At 39.8% G+C, this 24,278-nt stretch overlaps 1 protein-coding gene across 1 annotated transcript; it reads right to left on the reverse strand.

Moving 5' to 3' along the window:
• Positions 1-20: 20 nt before the first annotated feature.
• On the reverse strand, positions 21-16,708 carry TSLIG3B (tRNA splicing ligase complex subunit 3B). The gene is made up of 8 exons (XM_086613383.1): positions 16,644-16,708; positions 15,673-15,821; positions 14,700-14,834; positions 13,830-14,008; positions 5,843-5,923; positions 5,335-5,451; positions 2,779-2,946; positions 21-1,302 (listed from the first exon to the last, which is right to left on the reverse strand). The coding sequence occupies exons 1-8, from the start codon at positions 16,706-16,708 to the stop codon at positions 967-969; spliced, it is 1,230 nt and encodes a 409-aa protein (XP_086469509.1). The 3' UTR covers positions 21-966.
• Positions 16,709-24,278: the final 7,570 nt, after the last annotated feature.

Genomic DNA, 24,278 nt, shown 5'->3' on the forward strand with positions numbered 1-24,278 from the left:
GTGTCAGTCCTTGAGGAAGGGCAACTGCTGGATGAGATGTCTTATTAGCTGGGCAGTTGGTGATTCCCAAATGTAGAGAAGGTGGGGGAGGAAGTAAAAAAAAAAAAAAGCAGCTCGGCTTATTCAACCTTTATGTCTCAAGGCTGATTCAGAAAGAATATATAAATGAACTCTTACCAGATGTGATGGCTGCAGAAGTTTCCTGACCAATCTATCTTAAAATATTTTAATGAAACAACAATAAAATGGAAAATAGGTAAAATGAGAAAAGACACGATCAAAAGTCACCATGATTCTGAGTTTATGGTACACATTCTGACCTTCAAATAGGCTCCGATATATTTATGAACACACAACCTGATTTTATTAGCTTCTGCAGAGTATTAATTCGGAATGTTACTTTTATGTGAAGTTCTGGAAGAATAAGAAACCTAATTGAATAATTTTGACCAAAGCCTTAAGGATTTTAACATTTGACATTAAAATTTGTTTACATGTCCCACATGAAAACCAGATAAAGAGAAAAAGCCTGAAAGCAGCATTATAGAGTCTTTTAAAAGTGTTTTGATCTGGTTCTTAGTCCTATCTTGCTTTTTCTACACAGCATTTTGGAGCAGGGCAGTGGACATGCAACATGCAATAACTGGAGAGGCCTGAACATTATATATATCTTTTGTTTGTTCAGAAAGGGTTTTATTCAGTTTTCTGAGGCTTATTTTAAATAAAATGACATACTAAAAAACACCATATGAGCAGTACGAAAAACAAGGACTTTAGTCATCACATTTTAGTATAAAAGTTCTGTTAACTAAAAGAATTCAGTGACAACATCAGTTGGTCTAACGCAATGATTCATATGGTCGTACTTAATTCTAAACTAAACCCAAGTTAACATATCTAAGTTCCTGATACCAGTAAACACCACCACTATATTTCGTCAGTTACTCAGTTAACATTTACAGTATTTTAATATCTTCGGTATCCTCCCCCTCCTCTTCCACCATATGGATCACCATAGCCTCCCCTGCCACCGTAACCTCCCCTGCCACCATAATCTCCCCTGCCACCTTGGAAGCCACCTCCACCTCTTCCACCACCTCTGAAACCCCCACCTCCAAAACCCCCACCTCCTCCTCCTCTACCTCCTCCACCCCCCCAGTTGCCCCTCCCACCACCACCCCCACCTCCCCAGCCACCTCTTCCACCACCTTCTTGTCTTTTTTGCCAAGGAGGCATTTCAGGAGGAGGTGGTTCAATCTCCGTTGGTCTGCCTCCACGGTCAGGTACTCTCCCCATCAGAACCTACATGGAAAAATAGGCCATTTTTAGTTTAAAAAAACAAACAAGCAAAAAAACTCAAATTGAACGGACACAAGGTTCTTCTCGTATGGACAGAGACATGCTGCCTGCTCTTTACAGGAAATACAGTCCCCTCGGTGTGGAGCTTGACAGCAAAATCCCTATTTCCTGTCCTTGTAACTTGCCACAACACAAAAAAAAAAACTGAAAGTGATTCTATTTTCCACCTGTAAAACTGAAATAACTGCAGCTAATTTGCTCATGTTACTTTTGTGAAGTATTTATGAGGAAAACTACATGCATGTGAAGTATTAGTATTACAACAAGCAATACACGTAATTCATATATAATACATATGAATATATAAATACATAGTCCTATAGAAAAGACTCCTTATGATGCGGCTCTTCTATTTAAATTTCAAAGTTCAATTTCAAACCTGATCAGCTGGCAAAAAACAAAAACCGGCAAACTGATGTGCAACTCTGAAAGGAACACCAGTTTGCCTTAGATTAGAAACTACTGACACTCAGCAGAGCTGGAGTGGACAAAACACACAACATGCTGCAGTAATACTTTCAAGAAAAGAAAAAAAAAAAGGGATCTTGACTGGTGGATATCACTCAGTATGCAAGAAGAGAGACCGTACTGGACAAAGTTACACAAAACATTAAGCTGAAGAACAAAGAGGTATTCAAGTAGGTCTTTTTGTTGTTTTCATATTTCTTAAACTCTCTGTGTGACAAATGTTAACATACTCTGGTCAGTCCCAGGCACTCCAGTTAAAGTCCTCTCAAGAAAAAAACACTTTTTCTGAGATCCTGCAATAATTAAGACATTTCAGAATCTTTGGGATCAAAACACATCAAAGGGTATCTAAATGAGGCACAAAACTTGAGAAAAATCTGTAAATACAGGATTAATAAAACCAGGCGTAGTCATCATTTGAATGGTGAAACCAATGTCATTACTCACAAGCTTCAGCTTTTATCATACACAAAAAAGCAGTACAATGTTGATTTATTACTGTAGCCAAATGAAATAATTTTGCTTTGCAGCAAAATGACACTTCCACAGAAACTTTTGTGATTTATAATACACTGATAAACTAAAGACACTGGTTTACGAACTGAACAAACACAATCCTGTCAACAGGTAGCCCAGAAACTGGTACCAGAAAAACGTACATTGTATCCTTAACTTGGGGTGGGTGGTTCCACTGAACTCCAGAGGCCATTTACACACACATGCACACATACACCACCCCCACCACTGTTCCTTCTCATCTAGACTACTATTTCATTCTGTTGCAGGACTGACTGTGTCCTAAGATAAAAAAAGAAGTTGCTGCAATGCTTTGCAAGCCTCCCTTGCAAAAAGAAATTAAAGTATTAAGCAAAGACTGTGATTCCAGCATTACTTTTGTAGGTCTGTGAACTCCCACGTCCTTTCATCACATCCCAGAAAGAAAAAGCATACCTTGTTGATCGCACAGACTGTATTTTCCCGTGTTGATCCACTACTTGTTCTTATGATCTTTGATAAATCTTCTCGAGCAGCAAGAAGGTGAGCTAATGTGATAGTCGACTTTGGAGATAGCGCATAGCGCTTGGGCTGATAGATTCGTGCTATGTCATCTGTTTTTACCTAAATGATAAAATCAAACACGACTTACTTGCTAGGCGTAAGACACACCACCACACTTACCGTAAACGATGTACTGGTCTCCGTGAGTTTCGATTTGAACACACGGTGTCACGTCTGAAAATCTAGGTTATCTCACAAAACACAGTGCCAGTTTTTACTAAGTCTCTTCATCCTGATGGAGCTGTCGTATAAAAACTGCTGCTGATTGTGTTTAATTGATGCTGAAACTTAACACCATTTCAAAAGAAACTCTCCTATTCACTGGCATCATACAGATTCTTTGATCTTTTCCAACATACTTGAAGACTAAAACGTAAGAGCCCAAAGAGCACTCTCAAGAGCATGACATAGCCATATTTAACAGATCACTTCTGAACGTGATGAAAACAGAGCAGTTTCAAAGGAAGGCCAATTAGGGGGAAAAAATTAAAATGTTATCAATGCAGCAGAACACTTCTGCAAACCATGAAAAAGTGAGACTGAGAAGGGGAAAAAATGAGATTTTTTCCAAATACATTTTGATGTTTCATATGTTTAAGAAAAAATAAAAATAAATACACTTTTCTGGGAATATCTAGAACGATCTTCAGAGGAAAAAAAATAATTATCTTGGATGGACCAGGCAACAGGTGCTGTTCCTTTACATGACTGTTTTGCTAGGGAATTACTACACCATTTATGGATCTATTTCATTCTGCAAACTTACCCCTCTTGGGGATTGAACAAGTTAAAAAAAAAAAACACAACAAACCACAAAAAATGTCACACCATCAAAAGCAGAGAAAGGTACCTATTTAATCGTGGGAAAAAAAGGCAAGCTAAGAAATAAATTTAAAAAAGGACAACAATTTGCCTCTTGGCTTAAAACAACATTAAAATTAAATCAATGTCAAAATATTTTCAATCTCAGAAACCTTCTTGGAGAAGTTATAAACAAATATTTCTACAGGAGAAATGAGGAAAAAAGTTAAAAATCATGTGTAATTTTGAATTAATATGTAACCTGGTTATTTCTACGACTGCCCACTATTTCACGTCAACAGTCTTATTTATAAGACAGGAAAGCGAATCATCTTACTACTTTACATCATTAAAAATCTCTTTGAACTATTGTTCTGTTGTGAAAGTGTATTCATTGTTTTTCACATTGCTTGAACGGTGTACTATCAAGTGACTTAAAATTTTAGTCTGTTTAAGTTAGTCATCAGTTAACATCAGCTACATTTTAGAAGTATTCTTTAAATTTGAAAATATATAGTTGTATTGGTACAGCTATAAGGAAGTTATACATGGAGGGACACCTCCTGGCTTCTGTGAGCTAATGCTCTCCTTTCCCTTCCTCGCACCACAAGAGCATTCACAACCCCTGCAAAACTTAAATAGAGAGCCACTCTAAAGCAGCACAGCAGCATCCAGACTCATGTCTTCCAGCGATGCTTAGTGAGCTTCAGGAAACCGATTCTCTCTGCACAAGTCAACAACAAATTATAGCACCGGAAATACTTGGAACAATCCACACTTTCAGTGAGTTTTCGAGTTTTAAGACTTATCCATCTTAAACTTTCTACAGAAGCCTTTGGAAGGAAAGTTGGTCATGAGCAAAAACTTCTGCCTCCAGCTTCCCACATGTGTATTTATCAAATTACAAACTTTTTGTATCTTATCTCCCCACTCTCTTGGATAGAAACAATATATATTTCTAGCTCAGAAACATCAGCCTGGTTAAATCATGACTATTTTTTAATATACAGATTGCTAGAAAGTAGTACATATGAAATGACTGCCATTAAAATGATACCAGCAGAGAAAATCCAGAGGAGTGGTTTGGAATTTTTAGTCGCTCGATGGATTACAAGTAATTTTGTGCTTTTCTCATACAAGCTGCTATTCAAATAACCTGTTCAACTGACATCTGGCTTATTCAGTAGCTTTGAGTCCAGGATAGGTAGCAGTCACTGTGATCTCACTGACTTTATGGGCAGTCACTCTTTGCACCCTATCTATGTTAAGGCCCAGTGTTTGTCTTCCTCTTGCATCTGCATGAGAAATGCTGATGTTCTCTCCTTGCTTACTTGATCGGAAGGGAGTAGATATAGGAAAGGAAAAAGGGAGATGTGAACTTATTGAAGTGAGAAACCCCAACGGAGGATGCTAGAATTTATAATTATGAAGCTATAAAGAGTCACAAAGGATAGACTCTGCCATCTGGTCAAATCTTTCCCTTCTTCAATATCTAGGACTTAGATGTTACAACCCGGGATGAGAAACTGTTTGGAAAGACCACAACAGTTATGAAGTGGATTTACATGTTGTGTATATTCGGTAGTAAGATCTAGGGAGTAGTAGCAGACTCCCACCTACAGGAAGCAAAAAATGCAGCAAGTTTACCTTTGCTCTATCAGACCAGCCAAAAGACTGGACTGTCACATCTAGTCTCTTCATTAACATGCGTCGGCGACATTCGTACTCGCTGCGAAGAGCATCATTGATTTTTTCCAATCTTTCCTGCAGCGTTACAATAAAAAAAAATCCAAGCATTCAAATCTATAAAGTTATAGCAGTCAATTTAAAGTTAACCCCATTCAGTAACTAAGATGTCTATCCCCAGGTGACCACTATAAACTGCATAAAATTAGGGGTGCATCTGTGTAGTGCTACAGCAGTATGTAGATACAAAATATTTTGAAAGTTAGTAAGTGGATGAATCAACACAAAGTCTGTTTTATAACATTAGTTCTGGAAGTATCTGATTAGCATTGTTAATATTTAGCAATTGAATTTTAGTACCAGTATTTAGCAGAACAGTGACTGTAAAACACGAAGTTAGATGAAGCCATATGCATTAATTTTGACCATGCTGTCAAAGTAATGAAAAAGAAATGGAGACTTTTTTTACCACTTGGTCAGAATTCAGAGGTTTTGTTAACAGTGATTTCCCCACATGGTTATTTTGAACTTTCGAGAGAACGTCCTTTATCTGAAACAAAACACATACTTCTTCTCAGAACACAAATTTCCTTTACATTTATTTCATCACAATTTGCTGCAATTACAATTTGCTACTCATAAGATCAAATATAGCACATTTATTTTAGCAGACTCATAAAATCAAATACGCATCTTCTGGCTTATCATCCATTACAAAAAGATTTCCTTAATGCTTTTACCATATGACCAACCTCTGTACAAAAATACTTTATGGCACACCACTTCCTCTCCCAATTATAACAGACCAACACCTACATGTCAAATTTATCAGGTGCATATAGGCAGTAGGACTAGTTAAATTATTCCTTTTACTAAGTATTGTAACTACAACTAAGGAAACGTAACAATTGGAAGCTAGAAGTTCTGTTGCCAAATGCTAGACTTGGCTACAAAAATCAGGTGATGGGTGCGAGTAAGAAAAGCAGGAGATGTGATACATATGCGGTCATTCTCTCACTAATTTTCTTCTAATCCTATAATTGATTCCATTTAACATTATGTTTAAGACTTTTGCACTCACTCCAAATTAGCCTTGCTTATACTTCTTCCATCACTTTTTGTCCTCAATAATCAGGAATAAAGCATGCTCTCTCTTTCTGCCTTCCAAACTCCACTGCATTCTTCTCTCTCATTACAAGAAACCTCTACCTCCTCTTCTTGAAGGAACTTCCTTTGACACAGCTATTCTAAAATCGTTATCATGAATGCCCACATTTGTACACAACTTTTTGGCCAACTGATTTTTCAGCTGGAGCAGACTGCATACACATTATTGTTCCTGCAAGTTTTGCATGCAGTCTGATGAGGAGAAGAACTACATCTTCATTTGCTTTTGTAAATAATTATGAGGAAGCAAGTCAAACAAGACTAAAACTAGAGTTAATTTTCTTTTACGTGTCACAAGGAAGGATTAAGGTAGTGCATGATCTACAATAAAACCTGTAGCTCAGGACAGCCATTAGATACGTTTGCAAGGATTATAAGACCTTATGTAGGCACACACGTATTTACATTAAATTTATCATAAAGGTACCGCTCAAAGCTCACTCGTCCAGTATTATATTAGTGAGAGCTGTGAGCTCTACATACTATAGAAATATCATCTCCGTTACTCACTACGGAAAAAAAAAAACAACTCCAGGAGATAGAAATCAAATTCTAGAGCATCTAGTTAATTGACTAAAGGAAGCTACTTGGAAAAGATCATATTTCAGGGTTTCTGTAATTATCTCATTTTCCTTTTTTTTTTTTTTTTTTGGCATCTACCCTTTCCTTAGTCACCTAAAGCACCCTTCATTTCTCATTCACGCAAGAGCCCAGCATGATTTGAGATCAAGAAAGAATCTGATCTCAAATGTTACGTGAAAACCAAGGTGTGTATTTTGTTCTTCTTACACCACTTTTGGGCAGCACCGTGGCAAGTTAAAAACACAATACCCCAGAAACGCTCTGAAGTAAAAAATTTTGTGCAGTGAGCAAATTATGAGAAAACAGTGTTTTGACTCCAGCAGAAGAGACAGCCTAGTAGTATCTGGAAAGTGGCCATCTAGTTACTGTAATATCCCCTGCTATTATATTCCATCCATATCAAAAGAGGTTACAGTAAGGGGTGAAGTTCAGTTTCATGTACCCTGCTGCTCCCTACACTTGTCTTTCCCTCCTAATTCTTGCTCCTTTGCAACCTTTTTTTCCTTTACAAAAAGCCCTCCAGGGTTGACTGATTTGCCTCTCTTCTAAACGTAGCCAACTTGTTTTGATTTTAGTGAAGTGTGTACATGAAGCCTCTCATAGTCTACTTCAAAATTAAAACACACCTAAGCACACACTATGCTTGAATTCAAACAAATGTCTGAAGAATCAAAACCTTAAGTTAATAATCAACAATATCATAAGATGCACAGGACAGCAAGAGATGAAGAAATCAGTAATTAGTATAGAAGAAGGAATAAACAGCAGAAGAATTAATAATGCTATTACAAAAGAGATGTTTATCCATATACCATTAAGGTCAGAAATACAACCTGAAAGGTTCTAATGAGTTGAAAGGAAGAGAGACTATTAAACTGAGACTGGTTGCCAGAAAAAAACCAACACAACAAAATCAAACCAGATCTTCAATGTAATTTATAGCTACAGAGTGAAAGAAAATCTGGAAACCAGTGATGCTGATTACTATCCAGAGATTAGAATTATTGCAAGTTTGCAGCTGCAAGGGCAGCTAGGAGGTAAATACAACACTGGGCTCCACATACAAAAATCATCATATAAAAAAAAAAAAACACATACAAAAGCCATCACAAGTCAATCACAATTAAACTGCACACTCCTGATTTCCAAAAACTGAAAAATCAAGGGATGTTTAAAGAGAACAATTAAAGATGAGAACCAGTGAAAATCAGAGCTAGAAGAAATAAGAGCAGCTAAATGAAACAATCCTTTATTGACTGGGAAACTGCCCTCAAATTTCTGCAACCTTTTCTTTCCAAGTTAAAGGGAATACCTACGTAATTCTATCCAGTGACAGGTTTATTAATCCAGTAACATTTAAAGAGGAATCTTTTCACTGATGAGCTTCTGAATCTCTACTTTACTCCTTCACTCCACCAGCAGGACTCTGAGAGCATATCCTACAACAATAATGGCGAAACAAGCTGAGCTGCCTCACAGTCGCAGAACACATCATCCAGCCTTGACTGAAGGCAGGGCTATGAGCACAAGAGCTTTGACAGACATGTCTGCCAGAGGACAAGAATACAACTGATGTGAGAGTCTGCACTATAACCCACATTCCTAAACACAACAGTTGCCCTAGATTAAGAAGGATAAGCAGAGGTTTAAAAAACCCACCACCACAACCCAGAAAGAAGTTTGTATATGTAAGCAGAAACAACACCAAAAGCAGTGCCCAGATAAAAGAGCAGTGAAAACATACTCATAGAAATGCAAACCAAATTGTAACAGCCAAACCATCCTAAAGTTCTCACACACTCAGCTGTAGAAAGCAAACCAACAAATTAAAAGCTAGATGGAGATGACTATGTATGACTGTTCGACATACTGTGTAATCAATGACCTTGGTAGCATTAAATATTTACGGCATTGCTTTGCAAGTTCACACACTCTCTAAAAATTCTTTAAAAACAAATCAGTTATTGGACTTGTTTGAGACAAAAATATTGACTTCAAAACCTGCTGTACAAAAATATACGGTTATTCTACTGTTACCAAATAAAGCACATCTTTATGTATTGAACATGACATTTCTCACCTGTTTTATAAGTCTACATTCCTTTAAAAAAGATTTTAGCTCACATTTCACTACCATGTTTCATATATTTACTAATCATCTTTACCATCTGCCAAAAAAGAGCACTAATTTTTATGTTTAACATCATTTGCACAGACAAACGTTATACATGTATGCACCTCCAGGGTTTCTAAGATTTTGAAAAAACCTGACCTGGAGAAAGGTGTCTTTTTATTAATTTAACTATCAACAGTTTAAGAAAGGAACACTGTCTTAATTAGTGCTTAATGCATGCTCTGCCTCTCTTCAATTTACCTGCAGATCATTTTAATTTCAATATTTATCTAACTTCAGAGCCATTTTTGTTTGACCTTTATGTCTGGTGAACAGGACAATGCTTTCGTCTTGTTCCCTGCAACTACATTGATACTTAATGTACAGGCACCATTATGTCTGTAAAATTACTGAACACTAACAGTTAGAAGCAACACACTACCTTAAACATGAATAAATGCTAGGAAGTATTCCCAAATACTTTCAAAGATATTCTTGTCATGTTTCACTTAGATCTCGTTTTAGCTTAGCTTTGGTTTAATTCCTGTGGTAACCCCTTATAGTTTCTTTTCAACCTCTACTATTAAGGCACTACTTTTCACATATTAGAAAAGAAGTAATGCAGACAAAAAAAAGTTTATAAGTCTCTCAAGTATCGTACAAATAAGTCTTTCAAATAAACAGTATGAGAATGTCACTTTGTGATTAGGTGTGAAATTCACACTGTCTTGACTGGGAAAAAGCCAGATGTGAGCATGATTTACAAAGCACAACACCAGCACAAACTTTTCTGAATCTTTGATCAATGTTCATTTAGAATTTATGGGGTTTTTGGTACTAAATTTCAGAATGCCTCCCAGAGTTACTCTTTGTAAATATACTCTTCAAGGGAACAGCACCTTAAAAAAAAACAACTAAAAAATTACTAATAGTTCTTCAGTGCTATAGAATAAAATAAAATATATTTAGTAGTAGGAGGCTGTAATACTGTCAATTCATCTCTCATTTTCTTATGTATGTTGATAACCACTGCCCCAGTTTATTACAGGAGATGCAAATTTCAAAGGTACTTCCTTGGACTGCATATTCAAAGTTTGAGCTACTATAAAACTCATAGTTTGGAGGAAGAAAGCAATTCTGATTTTATACTAGTCTTTTAAATAAACTGACAAATTATTAATAACAATCAATGGTCTAACATTCCATACCAAAATACAATGTGTGATCTGTCCCTTTGGTAGATTGCTGCTGCACAGCCAAACTATTCTCAGAACTATTCCCACAGCTACTGACCATGCTGAAGATGCTAGACAGAGACAACAAGTAGACATGTTGAAATGCTGCAGACACATTTGCAAATTCAATAAAAATACTAGATTAGTATGTAAGCTTTTCATAGAATCATAGAATGGTTAGGGTTGGAAGGGACCTTAAAGATCATCTAGTTCCAATCCCCCTGCCATGGGCAGAGAAATCCTCCACTACACCAGGTTGCCCAAAGCCTCATCTAACCTGGCCTTGAACACTTCCAGGGATGGGGCATCCACAACTTCTCTGGGCAAACTGTTCCACTGAACATTCCAATAAACATAGTTTATTGCAAACTATATAGTATAATACTAAAAATCTATAGTGCAATTTTACACAGAACATGATTATATCAGAACCAGTCTAGCACAGCTACATCCACCAAGGTAGGTGTCTAACTCTGTACTGTATCAAAATAACTCTGAACCTGTCCTATATTAAAGTAAGGGATGAAGGACAAGGAAACAGAGTAGAAATTCTACAAAAAGTTCTGAGAGGTAGGGAAAAAAAATCCATTGTTTGTAAGGGATGAAACACGAAGAGAACAAATTACACTATTAATCTGGAGTCACAGAAGATGAACGAACTAGTTTTTCCAACTTTCTATACTCTGAAGTGAGTACAAGTGGTATAACCACTGTGTAATTGACAGACTTGAAAACCATAGCAAAACAGCCCAGGTAGTAGTATTTAAAAAAAAATAAAAAATAAAAAATAAATTAAAAAAAAAGATTACACACTTTGAAGATTCTACTTATTTTAGTACTTATGAAACTGTAACAGTTTACATAAACAGTAACACCCTACACATCAATTCAAGCCTGTGATCCTGTCTGTAAGGAAATCTTGGACTTTGCAAAAGGTGACAGAAACCAGGAGTCTAATAATTTAAAGAAAACTTTCTAGACTGTGTATGTGTGCGTGAAGGAACTGGCCCCCCAGGTCTGGTCTTGCTGTCCTGCAATTGCAGAACTAGAGCCCTACCCCTTTAACAGGGGAGAAGGCCACTGACCTTGTAGCTGCAGCCTACAAATCCACACGGACGTGAACACAGCTAACACTCAGAGAGGGAGATCAACAGCACTAGACAAGTTTCAATCAATTAGTTATTAGATGGAACTCTGACACTGTAATCCTCAGAAAACAGTGCTAGAATTGTTTCTTCATCCTTTCAAAAATATTTAATGGAAAGGCTGGATATAAAGCTTTCATTAGAACTAAATAGATCAAGCACAGTTAACAGTGGAGGTAACAGGCATTTTCACTGTCACCTGGATGCTGCTTCTTGTAAATAAATCTATTAAAGGTTTTGTCTCGACACACTAAAGACGTACAGATGTTAAAAAAAACACGCAAGTAACAGGCCCTCTTCCCAAAATCTCTTAACATTCAGCTGCCCACTGGCCGAGGAGAAGAGGAGGAAGAACGAAGAAGCATAATCATGTAAAATTATTAAACTCAAAGACTCAGCAGCAGAGGAAGATTCATTCTGTGTATCTCTCATAATTCTTAAAGGGGATCAGTCACCCGTTCTGGATAAGGAATTGGCTGGATGGTCGCACTCGAAGAGTTGTGGTCAACAGTTCAATGTCCAAGTGGAGGCCAGTGACGAGTGGTGCTCCTCAAGGGTCAGTACTGGGGCCAGTGCTATTTAACATCTTTGCTGGCGACATGGACAGTGGGATTGAGTGCACCCTCAGCAAGTTTACAGGTGACACCAAGTTGTGTGGTGTTGTGGACATGCTGGAGGGAAGGGATGCCATCCAGAGGGACCTTGACAGGCTGGAGAGGTGGGCCTGTGAGAACCTCATAAAGTTCAACAAGGCTAAGTGCAAGGTCCTGCACATGGGTTAGGGCAATCCCAAGCACAAGTACAGGCTGGGCGGAGAATGGATTGAGAGCAGCCCTGAGGAAAAGGACTTGGGAGTGCTGGTGGATGAAAAGCTCAACATGAGCCGGCAATGTGCGCTGGCAGCCCTGAAAGCCAACCGTATCTTGGGCTGCATTCAAAGAAGCGTGTCCAGCAGGTCGAGGGAGGTGATTCTGCTCCTCTGCTCTGCTCTCGTGAGACCTCCCCTGGAATACTGCATTCAGCTCTGGAGTCCCCAATACAAGAAGGACATGGAGCTGCTGAAGGGAGTCCAGAGGAGGGCCACGAAGATAATCCAAGGGCTGGAACACCTCTGCTATGAAGACAGGCTGTTTCAGAGAGTTGGGGCTGTTCAGCCTGGAGAAGAGAAGGCTCCGGAGTGATCTTATTGCAGCCTTCCAGTACTTAAAGGGGGCCTCCAAGAAAGCTGGAGAAGGACTTTTTACAAGGGCATGTGGTGACAGGACAAGGGGCAATGGCTTTAAATTAAAAGAGGGCAGATTTAGATTAGGTATAAGGAAGAAATTTTTCACTCAGAGGATGGTGAGGCACTGGAACAGGTTGCCCAGAGAAGTTGTAGATGCCCCATCCCTGGAAGTGTTCAAGGCCAGGTTGGATAAGGCTTTGGGCAACCTGGTGTAGCAGCGGGTTCCCTGCCCATGGCTGTGGGGTTGGAACTAGATGATCTTTGAGGTCTGTTTCAACCCAAACCACTCTATGATTCTCTCCCCAAATACTAGGGAGAAACAAAGTGCAAAACTTTCAGCTGCCTGACAGAAGATAAATAGGCTCTTGGGGCAGAATTTACATTCTGCAGTGAGGAAGTCAGATTAAGGATCACATCAGCAAAACGAGTCAGAAACTGGTGGGACACAACTGAAAGAACTATACTGTTGAATAAGGTTTAAGTTGGCTTACTCACTGGCTATTGGTAATTCAGGTATTTTCATCCTCTTCTGCAACTAAGGAAACGGCACTAACAAATCAATACTTGCAATCAAGAAATTCATAAAATAAAAAGCAAAAATTTAAGGTTTTGATATTAAATTTAAATGCATCCCAGAAATTACTCAGGTACATAAATGTGCAATCAGTTGTTACCCAAAGTCTTCTGCTTGCTGCAGCACAACTGAACGAGTAACAGGAAAACTATGTTACTTCAACTCATACCTTAAATTTTCATGGCAAAGTATGCCTCATCAGGTACATCGCATCCTCAGGGAAATGCTGAAATACTACATCTTAACTAAAACAGTTTAACTTAAACACTAAGCTGGCTTTCAGAACAAAAATTCCTTTGTACTTGTCAGATATTGCTTTTATGGATTAGACTGTTGGGCCCTTAACTCTAAGATGAATGCTTACAGAGATAATGCTTACAGTTCAACAGCAGACAGAACACATAGAAGCCCATACCTTTTGTTCCACATTGGTTAACAAGGGAGGAATACCAGAAGATGAGGAGTTTGGCAGGCCCAGTGCATCGCAAATGGCTTGCACTTCCTGATAAATTTCATTGTGCTTTTCCAAATGAGAGCCTTTAGTTTTCTTGCTGTGCAATATCTTTAAAGCCTGAAGTTCTGTACTTAGAAATACTAGAGAGAAAAGTGTCATAATAGCAGATTTAGAGACACTTGAATATTTCTGCATCCATGTTCTCATATACAAACACAATATATACATTTATAATAAGACCATGATAAAAGGGAGACTCTTTCTCAGTTCTCTCCTAGACAGATCGGTATCAGTTTCCCATTCTTCATGTGAACGAACTCTCACTTGATGTCCTACCTTTCATCTACACATCACATTCAACCACTTTCACCACCAGACCTTGGCTAGTTTCACATTATCACACTAGTTCCTGCTGTTACTGCTTTGTCCACATCCAGCTTCAACCTAGACTTTGCTTCACTCAATTCTGTTTTCAGCTCCTTCAAATAATATAACATTTTCTTTCAAGCTGCCCAGAAATCTCTCATAAACATGGGAAGCAACGTCCCAGTTTGAGCTGAGCTGGAATTGGATCAAGAGAAGGATCAGGAGGCCTCAGTAGATTGAGCCACACTTCATAAGGAAATTTTAATTTCTACTAAAATAGTTTTCTAATAGTTTTCTATTTTCCACTTCTGCACACGTGAGCTGGTACACCCTCAGCTAAGTTGTAATGATTGCATTCATATACTTAAATGGACATAGAGAACTAATTAATGTAAATTGTACAATCACAATAGAGCATGCATGTAAAATACCGTATTATAAATGGGAAAAATGGTTATAACTTACAGAGGAGTTTAAGACAATCTTCTTTCTCTCGTAATCTGTCCTTGATGTCTCCAGATATAAGTGATGAATACGGACAAGCCATTTCTCTCAGAAAGCCACTAATCTCAAGCTGGAAGCTCTCTATATCTTTTTCACCTACGGAAATAAATACATGCAAAGCTAATGACTTTTTACAGAAACATGAAATTGTAATCTAATTTTCTTAACTGTCACATTTAAATTGCAGGTTTCAATAGCCCAAACAAAGATTTACCACCTATCACCTTATAACATTTTCCTTCTTCTTAAAGAAGTCCTGTATACAAGCAGACAAGCCTTTTAATAGCTAGAGCAATATTGTACTCATGCTTTGAACGAGAAAGTGATGCTACAGCAGTCTTTGAAGACATGAATGCAAATGAACATCACTAGGAAGCGAAAAGTTTATGTCACAAAACAGCATATCAATGCAATTCATTTCTTGATTAACAAGTTACCAGAGTCATGAGCCCATTATTTTCAATGGTTGTTTTTTGGTTTACTACTTTTTTGTGAAAATATAAAATGTCACATAAAATCTCATCTGAGTTCCAGCACTCAACAGAAAGAATCAGGTAGCGCTAATGAGCAACTCACGTATTTACACAAGTGCTGCATGGAACACTGCATTGGACCAACTAGCTGAAAATACCAAGCACTAGAATTTAAGCCATCAAAATATGATCACATATAACAGCCACTCACAGGATGTATGAATGGACTTTTCATATTTATGTAGATATCCCAATGCATCTTTTTTTTTTCTTTTGAAAGAATCTTGACAAGACAAGACCTTAATCCAAGAGCCACATAAATGCAAATATCAGCCTCAGTTTGGTTACCTTTCAGCTATCTTCTAAACTTCAACACTGTAATTTCACTATCAGCTGAACAATATGGGTCTAAATCCACTGCACAAACATTAAATTGCTGTAATAAATTAACGTTCATATACCATCCGTTGAAGTGATGCTTTCTTCCATACTACACAGTGACTTTATTTGGGAACCTAACCAAACGCAAAGCTCAAAAAATTCTGGTGAAGACAATCCATTTTCTGCCGCCTTGTTCAGGGCCTCCTCCTCCAACAGGGGACCCGTGTACCTGCACGGAGAGAGAAACATTAGTGATAAGAAGCAAGTTTAACATAAAATCTACACATTTAAAAACAATTTTATTGCAAACTAGTTAGTAACTACACTGAAAGAATTAATCGTTGTAAGTTACTTTTGTCAAGGAATAATTCAGACTTTTTTTAAACACAGCAGAAAACGAGTGGTAATTTATAAACAAAACGGTCTGTCAGAAAAAAAAGGCAGGCGTTTTCACATATCGCGTGTGTATGTGAAACCATGTCTCGATACACACTAAACAGACAACAAACATTAACAGCTCGCTGGCCTAAAGTACCGGCAACAAGACAACTGAAAATTAAACGAAATTTGACATTGTTTCCGCTCTGCTGCATCTCAAGCACCTCCGAGGCAGCCAGGGAGGGAGGCACGAACACCCCAGGAGGGCAGCCCGGCCGGTGGGAGACCCGGCCCGCCCGCAGCACGGAACATCACCGCTTTTAAACCCCCTGCACCCCGCGATAAGCCCGCGCAGCCGCGCTGCCTTCTCTTCTCCCGCTACAACCAGGGCGAGCCCAACGCAGACCCGTGGCCCCGCCGCCGGGCGAGGCGCAGGGCCCGGCCCCGCCGCCACCGGGCCTCCCGCGGCACCCGCCGGAACGCGGGGCCCGTCCCTCCTCCGGCGCCCCGCGACTCGCCGCCGGCGCCGCGCTCCGCTCCGCTCCCCGCCTCCGGCCCGGCTTCCCGCCCGCGGCGAAGGGGCCCGGCTCCGCGCACGGCCGGGGAGCGCGGCAGCGGGCTCCCCTCGGCCCCCCGCCCCGCGACGGGCGAGCCGCTGCCGCTCCTCCATTACCCCAAAGCCTCCAGCGCGTCCAAGATGTCGCACTCCATCTTCGGGCCGGGCGCCAGCTCCCTCATGCCGGCACGGCGGCTCGCCACCCGCCGCGCCGCGCCGCGCTGTGCCCTCCTCAAAGCGGCCCTCCGCAACCCGCGCCCGCCGCTGCGTTCCGCCGCCGCCGCGGGCCCCGGGCTGCCCCCGTCTCCTCCGCCCTGGGCCACCGAGTCGCACAACGGGACGTGATCTTCGGCAAAGGGCGGCCCGTGCTTTCCTGCCTTGCGGAGGAGCATCCAAGCATCCTCCAGCCCTTCCCTGGCGCGGCTTGGCTCCTGGCCGGGTTTGGCCGCGAACCACCGCCCGCTGCGGTCCGCTCACTCGCCACCTCCCCTCCATCGGCTGCCAGCCGCCGGGAGAAACACAGCACCGGGAGAGCCCGCGGCCGCCCTTCCAGGCCTCAGCCCAGTTCCAGGGGTGTGGGCCTGGTGGGAAGCTCCCAGAGCCTGGTTGAGCTGAAAATCCAGGCTGTTCATTGTATTTTTAACAAATTACGGAGGAAAGCTGGGATAGGTGCGTTGTGTTGTGCGGACACATGGAATGGTACCAGCAATGAGCATGGCCAGCTGCTCCTGTCCAAGGAATGCAGGGTTTCCAGCTGGGCGTGGCCATGATTATGAAGACCATGGAAGCGGCGTACAGCTCTGTAGCCCATATGGAATTGTGTGCTGCATGTAATGGAGTGGGACGACCTGCTGGGCCTCGCTGAGAATGTCAATTTTCTGTCCTGTGACCTGCAGATGTTACCAGTTTCAGCACTATTGGACCCATTAATTGGAAAACTAGAAGGCAGGTCTCTCAAAACACGTGACTTTGATCTTCGATTTTCTTTTCGTCTTCTCTTTTGAGATGTTTGGGTCCTCTTTTCCAAGCTTTTCCTAGCAACAGCAATGTTGAGAGAGAGATATAAACTAGCTCCAGCTTTATTTTTTCTGTTTGGTCCCAAACTATCCCTTTTTATCCCACACTCACAGCCATTTTGGTTGAAAGATCTCCCAGATTCCCTCCAAAATACTATATTAGCTCCTCAGAGCTTTGGTTTTTGTTTAGCTCAGCCATAGACTCCTGTCTTTCCTATTAACTAGAAGGAAAATTATATTTTTTAAATTTTTTTTTTTTACCAGTGTTGTTGCCTTATATGGGCCTTCAGAAAATCCAGCAGCTGAATCCGTGATGAAGACCTGTAAAGCCATGCAATCAGATGGAAGTATGCACAACACAGGTACTCTTCATGAGTGAAATCTGCGCAATTTCTGAGGCAATTATTTTGAATTATTTCCACTTAGCACAAGACATGGCTTTGTTGAGTACTGAGCTTTAACAAAAAATGGGAATCAGAGCAGCCATGACACCCTCCCACACACACAGACAGAAATCTAGAAATTAAGAACACTATTTATGGCAGTCGGTGTGAAGAAGAGCATCTTAAAGTCTGATAGGCTTGTGTCGACCACATGATGTACATCAGTGCCAGCAGCTCTGTGCCAGAGCCAGCGGTCTGTTTCACAACTCTCAGCTGTGTCTCGCTCCATATGACTGAACTTTCAGAGGACTTTTGTTTCAAATGAGTTAACATAATATTTCTCCAAATGAAGGAGCATGCATCTGAGAGTGGAGATTCTGAAAATAAGAACTCTTACTCCTGTTTAAACAACATTAATGTCCAATTAATAAAGTGTCCAGTTAATAGAGTGAGAAAACAAGATACGCAGAAATAGCCAGGAATAGACAGTTTTCTTTGCCTTTCCTATCTAGTGTCGTATCTTTATGCTACCCGCAGTGAATTGTCACTGTTGTGACAGTTGTTCTGAGAAACCAAGTGGACAGATACCGCTCAACAGTGCATGCTAAGAAAAAGAACTGGGAACAAGTGGAAGTGAACTGGAAGTGAAACTGTCATAACATGATCTAAAACTGAAAAGTAATCTGGTAATTTAAGTGGTACTGTGTGGCACAAGTAGGTGGCAGCACTATTCCCTGGGTGCCTCTCTGTAAATTTTGCTATGTGTCATAAACATATTTTGCTAATTTATGTTACAGGACAATACATAAACCAGTAATTTATCTTACTGTCTTTTGATAACATTGCATATATAGGATAGCCAAGCATATGCATCAATCACTGTTTTAATTCCACAAGAATTACTTGAAAAATCCAAACCCTTCTATATAGTAGAGATATTATGTATATGAGGAAATACAAGTCTGAATTTCACAAATTGTGTCTTGAGACCCACAGGTGAAAGGCATTTTGGTTGCCTGACACCTTCTCACAACTTTGCTGTTCATTCAGTCCACAACTTTCTCCATGTCCCTTCCTATGTTTCTCCACCCACAAGGAGTGGACTTCACCTTTGCTCCGTGCCCTTTGTAATACACAAACAGTAACACCAAAGGAAGAGGTCTCAGCATACAGCCACTACTTTCACGCGAAAGGCATATATGGCTTCAGCTAGGTCATCGGCACCCTAGAGCTTTTCGGTTTTGGCCAGGATTTCTTTTTCACTGACTGGAATCAACTTGAACTGATACGAAATGGCACCTTAATCGTGCATGCACCTGTGGCTGTCTACACCTCTCAAATATATTGGAAAGTACCCTGAGTTGAAAGCAAGGTGAAGACAGGAATTTGGGGGATAGATCTTCTCCCAACTGGTATTAAATCTCTACAATTGCAAGTTGCCTGTCATCTTACTAAAACCCAAAATACATAACTCTGTTTCCTATTGACATTAAACTAAGGTAAATCTCAACCGCTTACCGAACTACTTGTACGAATATGACAAGTCATACTTCGCTACGCTGTTCAAAATTGCTGGAGACGTGCTCTCACGGCCAGGCCTGCAAACGGGCACCGGACGCTCTCGTACTGCCTAACGGCCAGGGTGGGGTGGAAGGGTCCTGCTTACTGCTGCAGCCAGCAGAGCGGCACCTCCTGCTCTGCGCTGCCAGCGGAGCAGGCTTTTGGTTGCGTGTTGTGTGTGCAACCTGCCTGCTCCTAGTAAGCGAGGTAAAACTGCCCACAGAAATGCTAGCTGCGTATTTCCAACGATTCAGTTGCTTTGTCCTTCTCACAGGCAGCACAGGAATGAAAAAACAGATCTCTTCAATTCAAACGAGGAGGAGACAGTCTCTATTTTAACGCAGAAGCGGTACAAATGATTTGTAGCACTTAGAAACGGTTAGCAGGCGATTACTGACCACTAGAGGGGATCATAGGAGTGGAGAAGGAATTGAGCATACTACATAATGAATGTTTTCCTCTGACACAAGCTTGCCTGCGTGCGATGTGGTACTACTGTGTGTGCACAGTTAAAAAATGATTGAGAATAGACAGCACTTTATGCATGGTTAAGTCGATATAAGAAGCTGGTATTAACTGAGTTTCAAAAAGATCAATAGCAGGTTCAACTGTTAAAATGAAGTAACTACTTTACACAGATTTTTTTGCATCAGTTTAAATTGATACAGGTTAAACCTGTTCAGCTTCCATCTGTAAATAAGCACAGTACATTCTTTTAACCTATTAGAAAAAAAAAAGGTACTGTTCTTTAGACTCGCTGACCTTTAAAGAAGTGTAGCTTGCTTTTTTAAAAACAAAGGTTAAATTGCTTTTAATCCTTCTATAAACCCCTTCTTATCTTTCAGAATGATTTGGGAGTACCTACCCCAGGCAGTATCAGCTTAATGACATCATTGTGGAACTGGACTGCAATTTAAAATTGATCTATATATAAATTACTTCATTATTGCAAATGAAGTAGTGTGAATGATGGTTATACTAACTTCACTGAACCTGAACAGATTTATACTAGCTACAAGAATCCTGCCCATCAATTTAAGGGCTACCCTACTGAAAGTGAAGCTGATCTCCCATTACAAACATTTGATTTGATTTAGAAAGCACCCTTCTAACATTTCCAGATCAAGCCAAGCCACCTCAAGAAATGACATCAAAGTTTTCAATCCAAAATGAATTATTTGGAGAAATCACGCACAGCGATAAATTGTGCAGATTGAAAGATTAAATTTCTTGAAAATGGATTGCTCTCAAACTACTCTCTGGGGGCACACCTCTCTGCAGAGATGGTGGGGGAGAGGTCAGAAGCAGGCAGTCCTCAACACTTTGCACAATGACTGCAACATACTGACTAGTCCTCTTCTTCCAGTATTTGTCTAAGGAGACAGTGGCTCTTCACTGTTCTTGAGTTGGAATAAAATGAGTAAGGCACAGTCTAGCTCTGTGCTTATAATTAATAGATTTAATTGCACATAGTTGAAGTTACTGAGTTTTTTGTCATTTACGTTAGAAGAAGTAGGTGTGGGGCCTAAATATTTCAGAGAGATGTGCTTGTACCTTTTAGCATCACTGATAAATCATCACTGATAAGTACTGTTCTTTGATAAAATCTTTGCAGACCAGGCATCTACATTTATTTTGTTTTGTTTTGTTTTGTTTTGTTTTGTTTTTTTCTAGTGATGCATTACAAGAGGAGCGTTATGACTGTTGGAAGAATCTAGCTTTCTTTTTGCTTAAGTGGAATCTCACATTGAAAGTATTCTTACACAACAATATAGCAAGAAAGATGTTGACCATAAGCAGCTTTACAAAAGGGAAAGCTGAGTGACTCATGGAATTGCCAGCACCTGTCACCTCTGTCAGAGGACTCAATTTAATTGTCTTCTCACTACCAAGATAGTCATTACACCATGAGGACGATTTAGTTCTGAAGTTTCTCATGGATTTTTTCAAAGAGAAAGTAAGAGGATCATTTAGTCTGTAGGTGCCCAGTGAACATTTGTGTGCAGAAGAGGCTGCTGAGTACCGATCATAATTTTGTGGACATTATTCCATTATGAATGAGATTGAAGCCTCAAACTACTGCAACATATTAAGTGAGCAAAAAAAGACAGGCCTGCAGTAAGCCTGGCCTCTGCTACAGCAAATGTTCAGCCTGGCAGGACAAAGCAATGAATATTCCAAGCCCATATTTCTCATTCTTTTAAAAATAAACTCTGCCCATTTTGCTCTTCAGACCATATGGCGTGAATCATTGCAGTGAAGCATTCATCACATCATGATTTACACTGACACTGTTTCTTAGAAGTTAAGTGGTGGGGCTTCGCTGTGAGGAGCTGCCTGTATTGCAGCCGTTCTCTGTCCTCTTTCACTTATTTCACTGAAGGGTAACTTTATTCATCTCAGCTCAAAACTAGAGTTACAGGAGTGAAAAAACAAGCACAAAGTGTTCCTACTTTTAGGTTTTCTGGTTGAAAATTAGTGTCCTCATAAATGTACACAAATTTTTATTTTAAGCTTTTATATTCATATATGACACAGTCATAGGTGCCGGTTTGATACTTATTTTGTTTTCATTTTAAGAAAGTACAACAGACAAAAGTCTTATGATAGTTCTTATGCAAATACCAGTTTAATTAAAATATGCTGAATATTTAAATGGTGAAGAGGGTAAGTGACCAGGTATGTGAGTTGCCTGAGAGATTGAGTTAAAAAAAACAGCTACTGAGTCCCTGCAGCCTATGTGAATAACACTGGAAGGCTGCAGAGTTCTCCAGGAAGGCATATATATGTACAAGAACACCACAGGCCCTATGCTGCCTCCATAGGGAAAGATATGCTGCATCCATAGGGAAACCAGGCATATAGATTTGCAAAAGCTCCCTCATTCAGCTCACGACTCTTTTTTATTTTTTTTATCACTACCTGTTTCTTTAGTCCATGAATTTGTCACAGTTAAGTGACTTTTCTGTGGTTTTTTTTTCTCCTTATTAGCTTCTTTCTGATGAGGAGAACAGAAATCCGAGAAAGGAAGATCTTTTGCATATAGTAAGACAAAATGATTTCTCTGCTAGTCATGTACACAGTGTGACCTTGGGAAATCACTTAAAACTCTTTGCGCTTTAGGTGTAAAAAACAGTGTTATCTGAGTAGTAAAGATGGTAAGACCAGATCTTAATAAATTTATGAAATAATAATCGTCATGATCCTCTCCTCAACTGATAAAATGTAAAGTCTCAGAATATCTGTCCTGGTTAAAATAAAAGACAGGAAACATGAAATACTATTAAATGATGGGAATAGGTTACTTCTGAAAAAAAACCCAAATCAAAACATCACAAAGTGGCAAATGTTGGGTCTTGAATGTAAAGCTGAGACTTTCAAAGTATGAGACATCCATTTCACTGGGGCTTGACTCACAAGTCATACTTCACAATTTGTAGCAAAACTGGATTCTTAACATATTGGAATAAAGATTTTTAACAAGCTTCCATCTGTTAAACCAACAAGTTGGCTTGGTCTGATCATACTTGCTGTTTTAATAAATAGCCAGCATCATTTTTCAAACCACAGGTTTCAAATTAGTTTGGAGGATTTCAACTTGCACTAGTTGTGGCCAGTCCTGAAAGGTTTACATTGCTTGTACCTTCGGAGGAGCCTACACCACAAAGAGGGCCCAACCTCATGGCCGGTGGCTTGGAAGAAAGGCATACCAGTGCCATTTAGGAAGGGTGGGCTGAGGAGTGACCTCAGGGTAGCCACTTCCTTGACTAATGGTGTTGCAAATGAGACGTAATTGGTCTCCAACAGGAAGGGAGTAAACCACTGAAGTCCTAAAGCAACTCCCTGTCTGGAAGGTGTGTTTGCCACAGGAAAAAAAGCTACTCTGTTAGCATGGGAAAATGAACTGAGGGCATATTTGTCTTTTCATTGGGTTTTTTCTTTCAACAGCACAAATGAAAATGTCAACAAAGAAGCGTGCGTGAGATGAAATTCTTATTTTCCCCTCCCTAAAAGAAGACACACTTCTAATTTAAAGGCTTCAGTAGTGCTGCACAAGCAGTTTTCAGGGAGCCTGCTAATGGAAAGGCTTCAACAAGCAAGATTAGAACCTGACGTTTTGCATTCTCTGACAGAAATTCCCTTCTAGGTAGGGAATTAAGCTCCAAATCAAAGTGTGACCTGAATGTAAGTCAGCATAAACTTGTGACTCTCACACTGTAAACAGGCTACTCACCTCTGTGCATACTGCCTCGGAGAGTTAATAATGATGTATTGATAATGGGTACTTATTGATAATCATGTGTGTGCGAGGGAAAAAGCAACAAACACTCCCCCTAACTTACCCTGGCTAACACATTTATCCCAGGACTCACTACTGCCAATTGCCTTTCCTTTCTAATCACTGTATGTGAGAACAGAGAAAATTAATTCAATATCCTAAATGGCTTTCTCTGGACAACAGACGTCAAACCTGTTGTACTTATGTTTATTAAAAATGAAAACTGCCAGAGTATGTGGATAACATGACTGAAAGAATCTGAAGAGGAGAAAGGCAACAGGAGGCTGTGAGAGGGTGGGAAAAGGGACATTTAGAGTATATATATATATATATATATATGATCATTTTATATATTAATATTAAAGGTTAAAGCAAAGCATCAATAAAGTTAAGATGAATATTTGTGGTTCAGAGTAAAGCATTCAAAAAGCCATCAAAGAGAAACCATAATGGGAGAGGTGATTAAAAAAAAAAAAAGATTTAAAAAATTGCTAAATATTAACGGCTAAAAAGA

The sequence above is a fragment of the Tauraco erythrolophus genome, chromosome 6 (assembly GCF_009769465.1).
Source record: "Tauraco erythrolophus isolate bTauEry1 chromosome 6, bTauEry1.pri, whole genome shotgun sequence".
Taxonomy (NCBI): Eukaryota; Metazoa; Chordata; class Aves; order Musophagiformes; family Musophagidae; genus Tauraco; species Tauraco erythrolophus.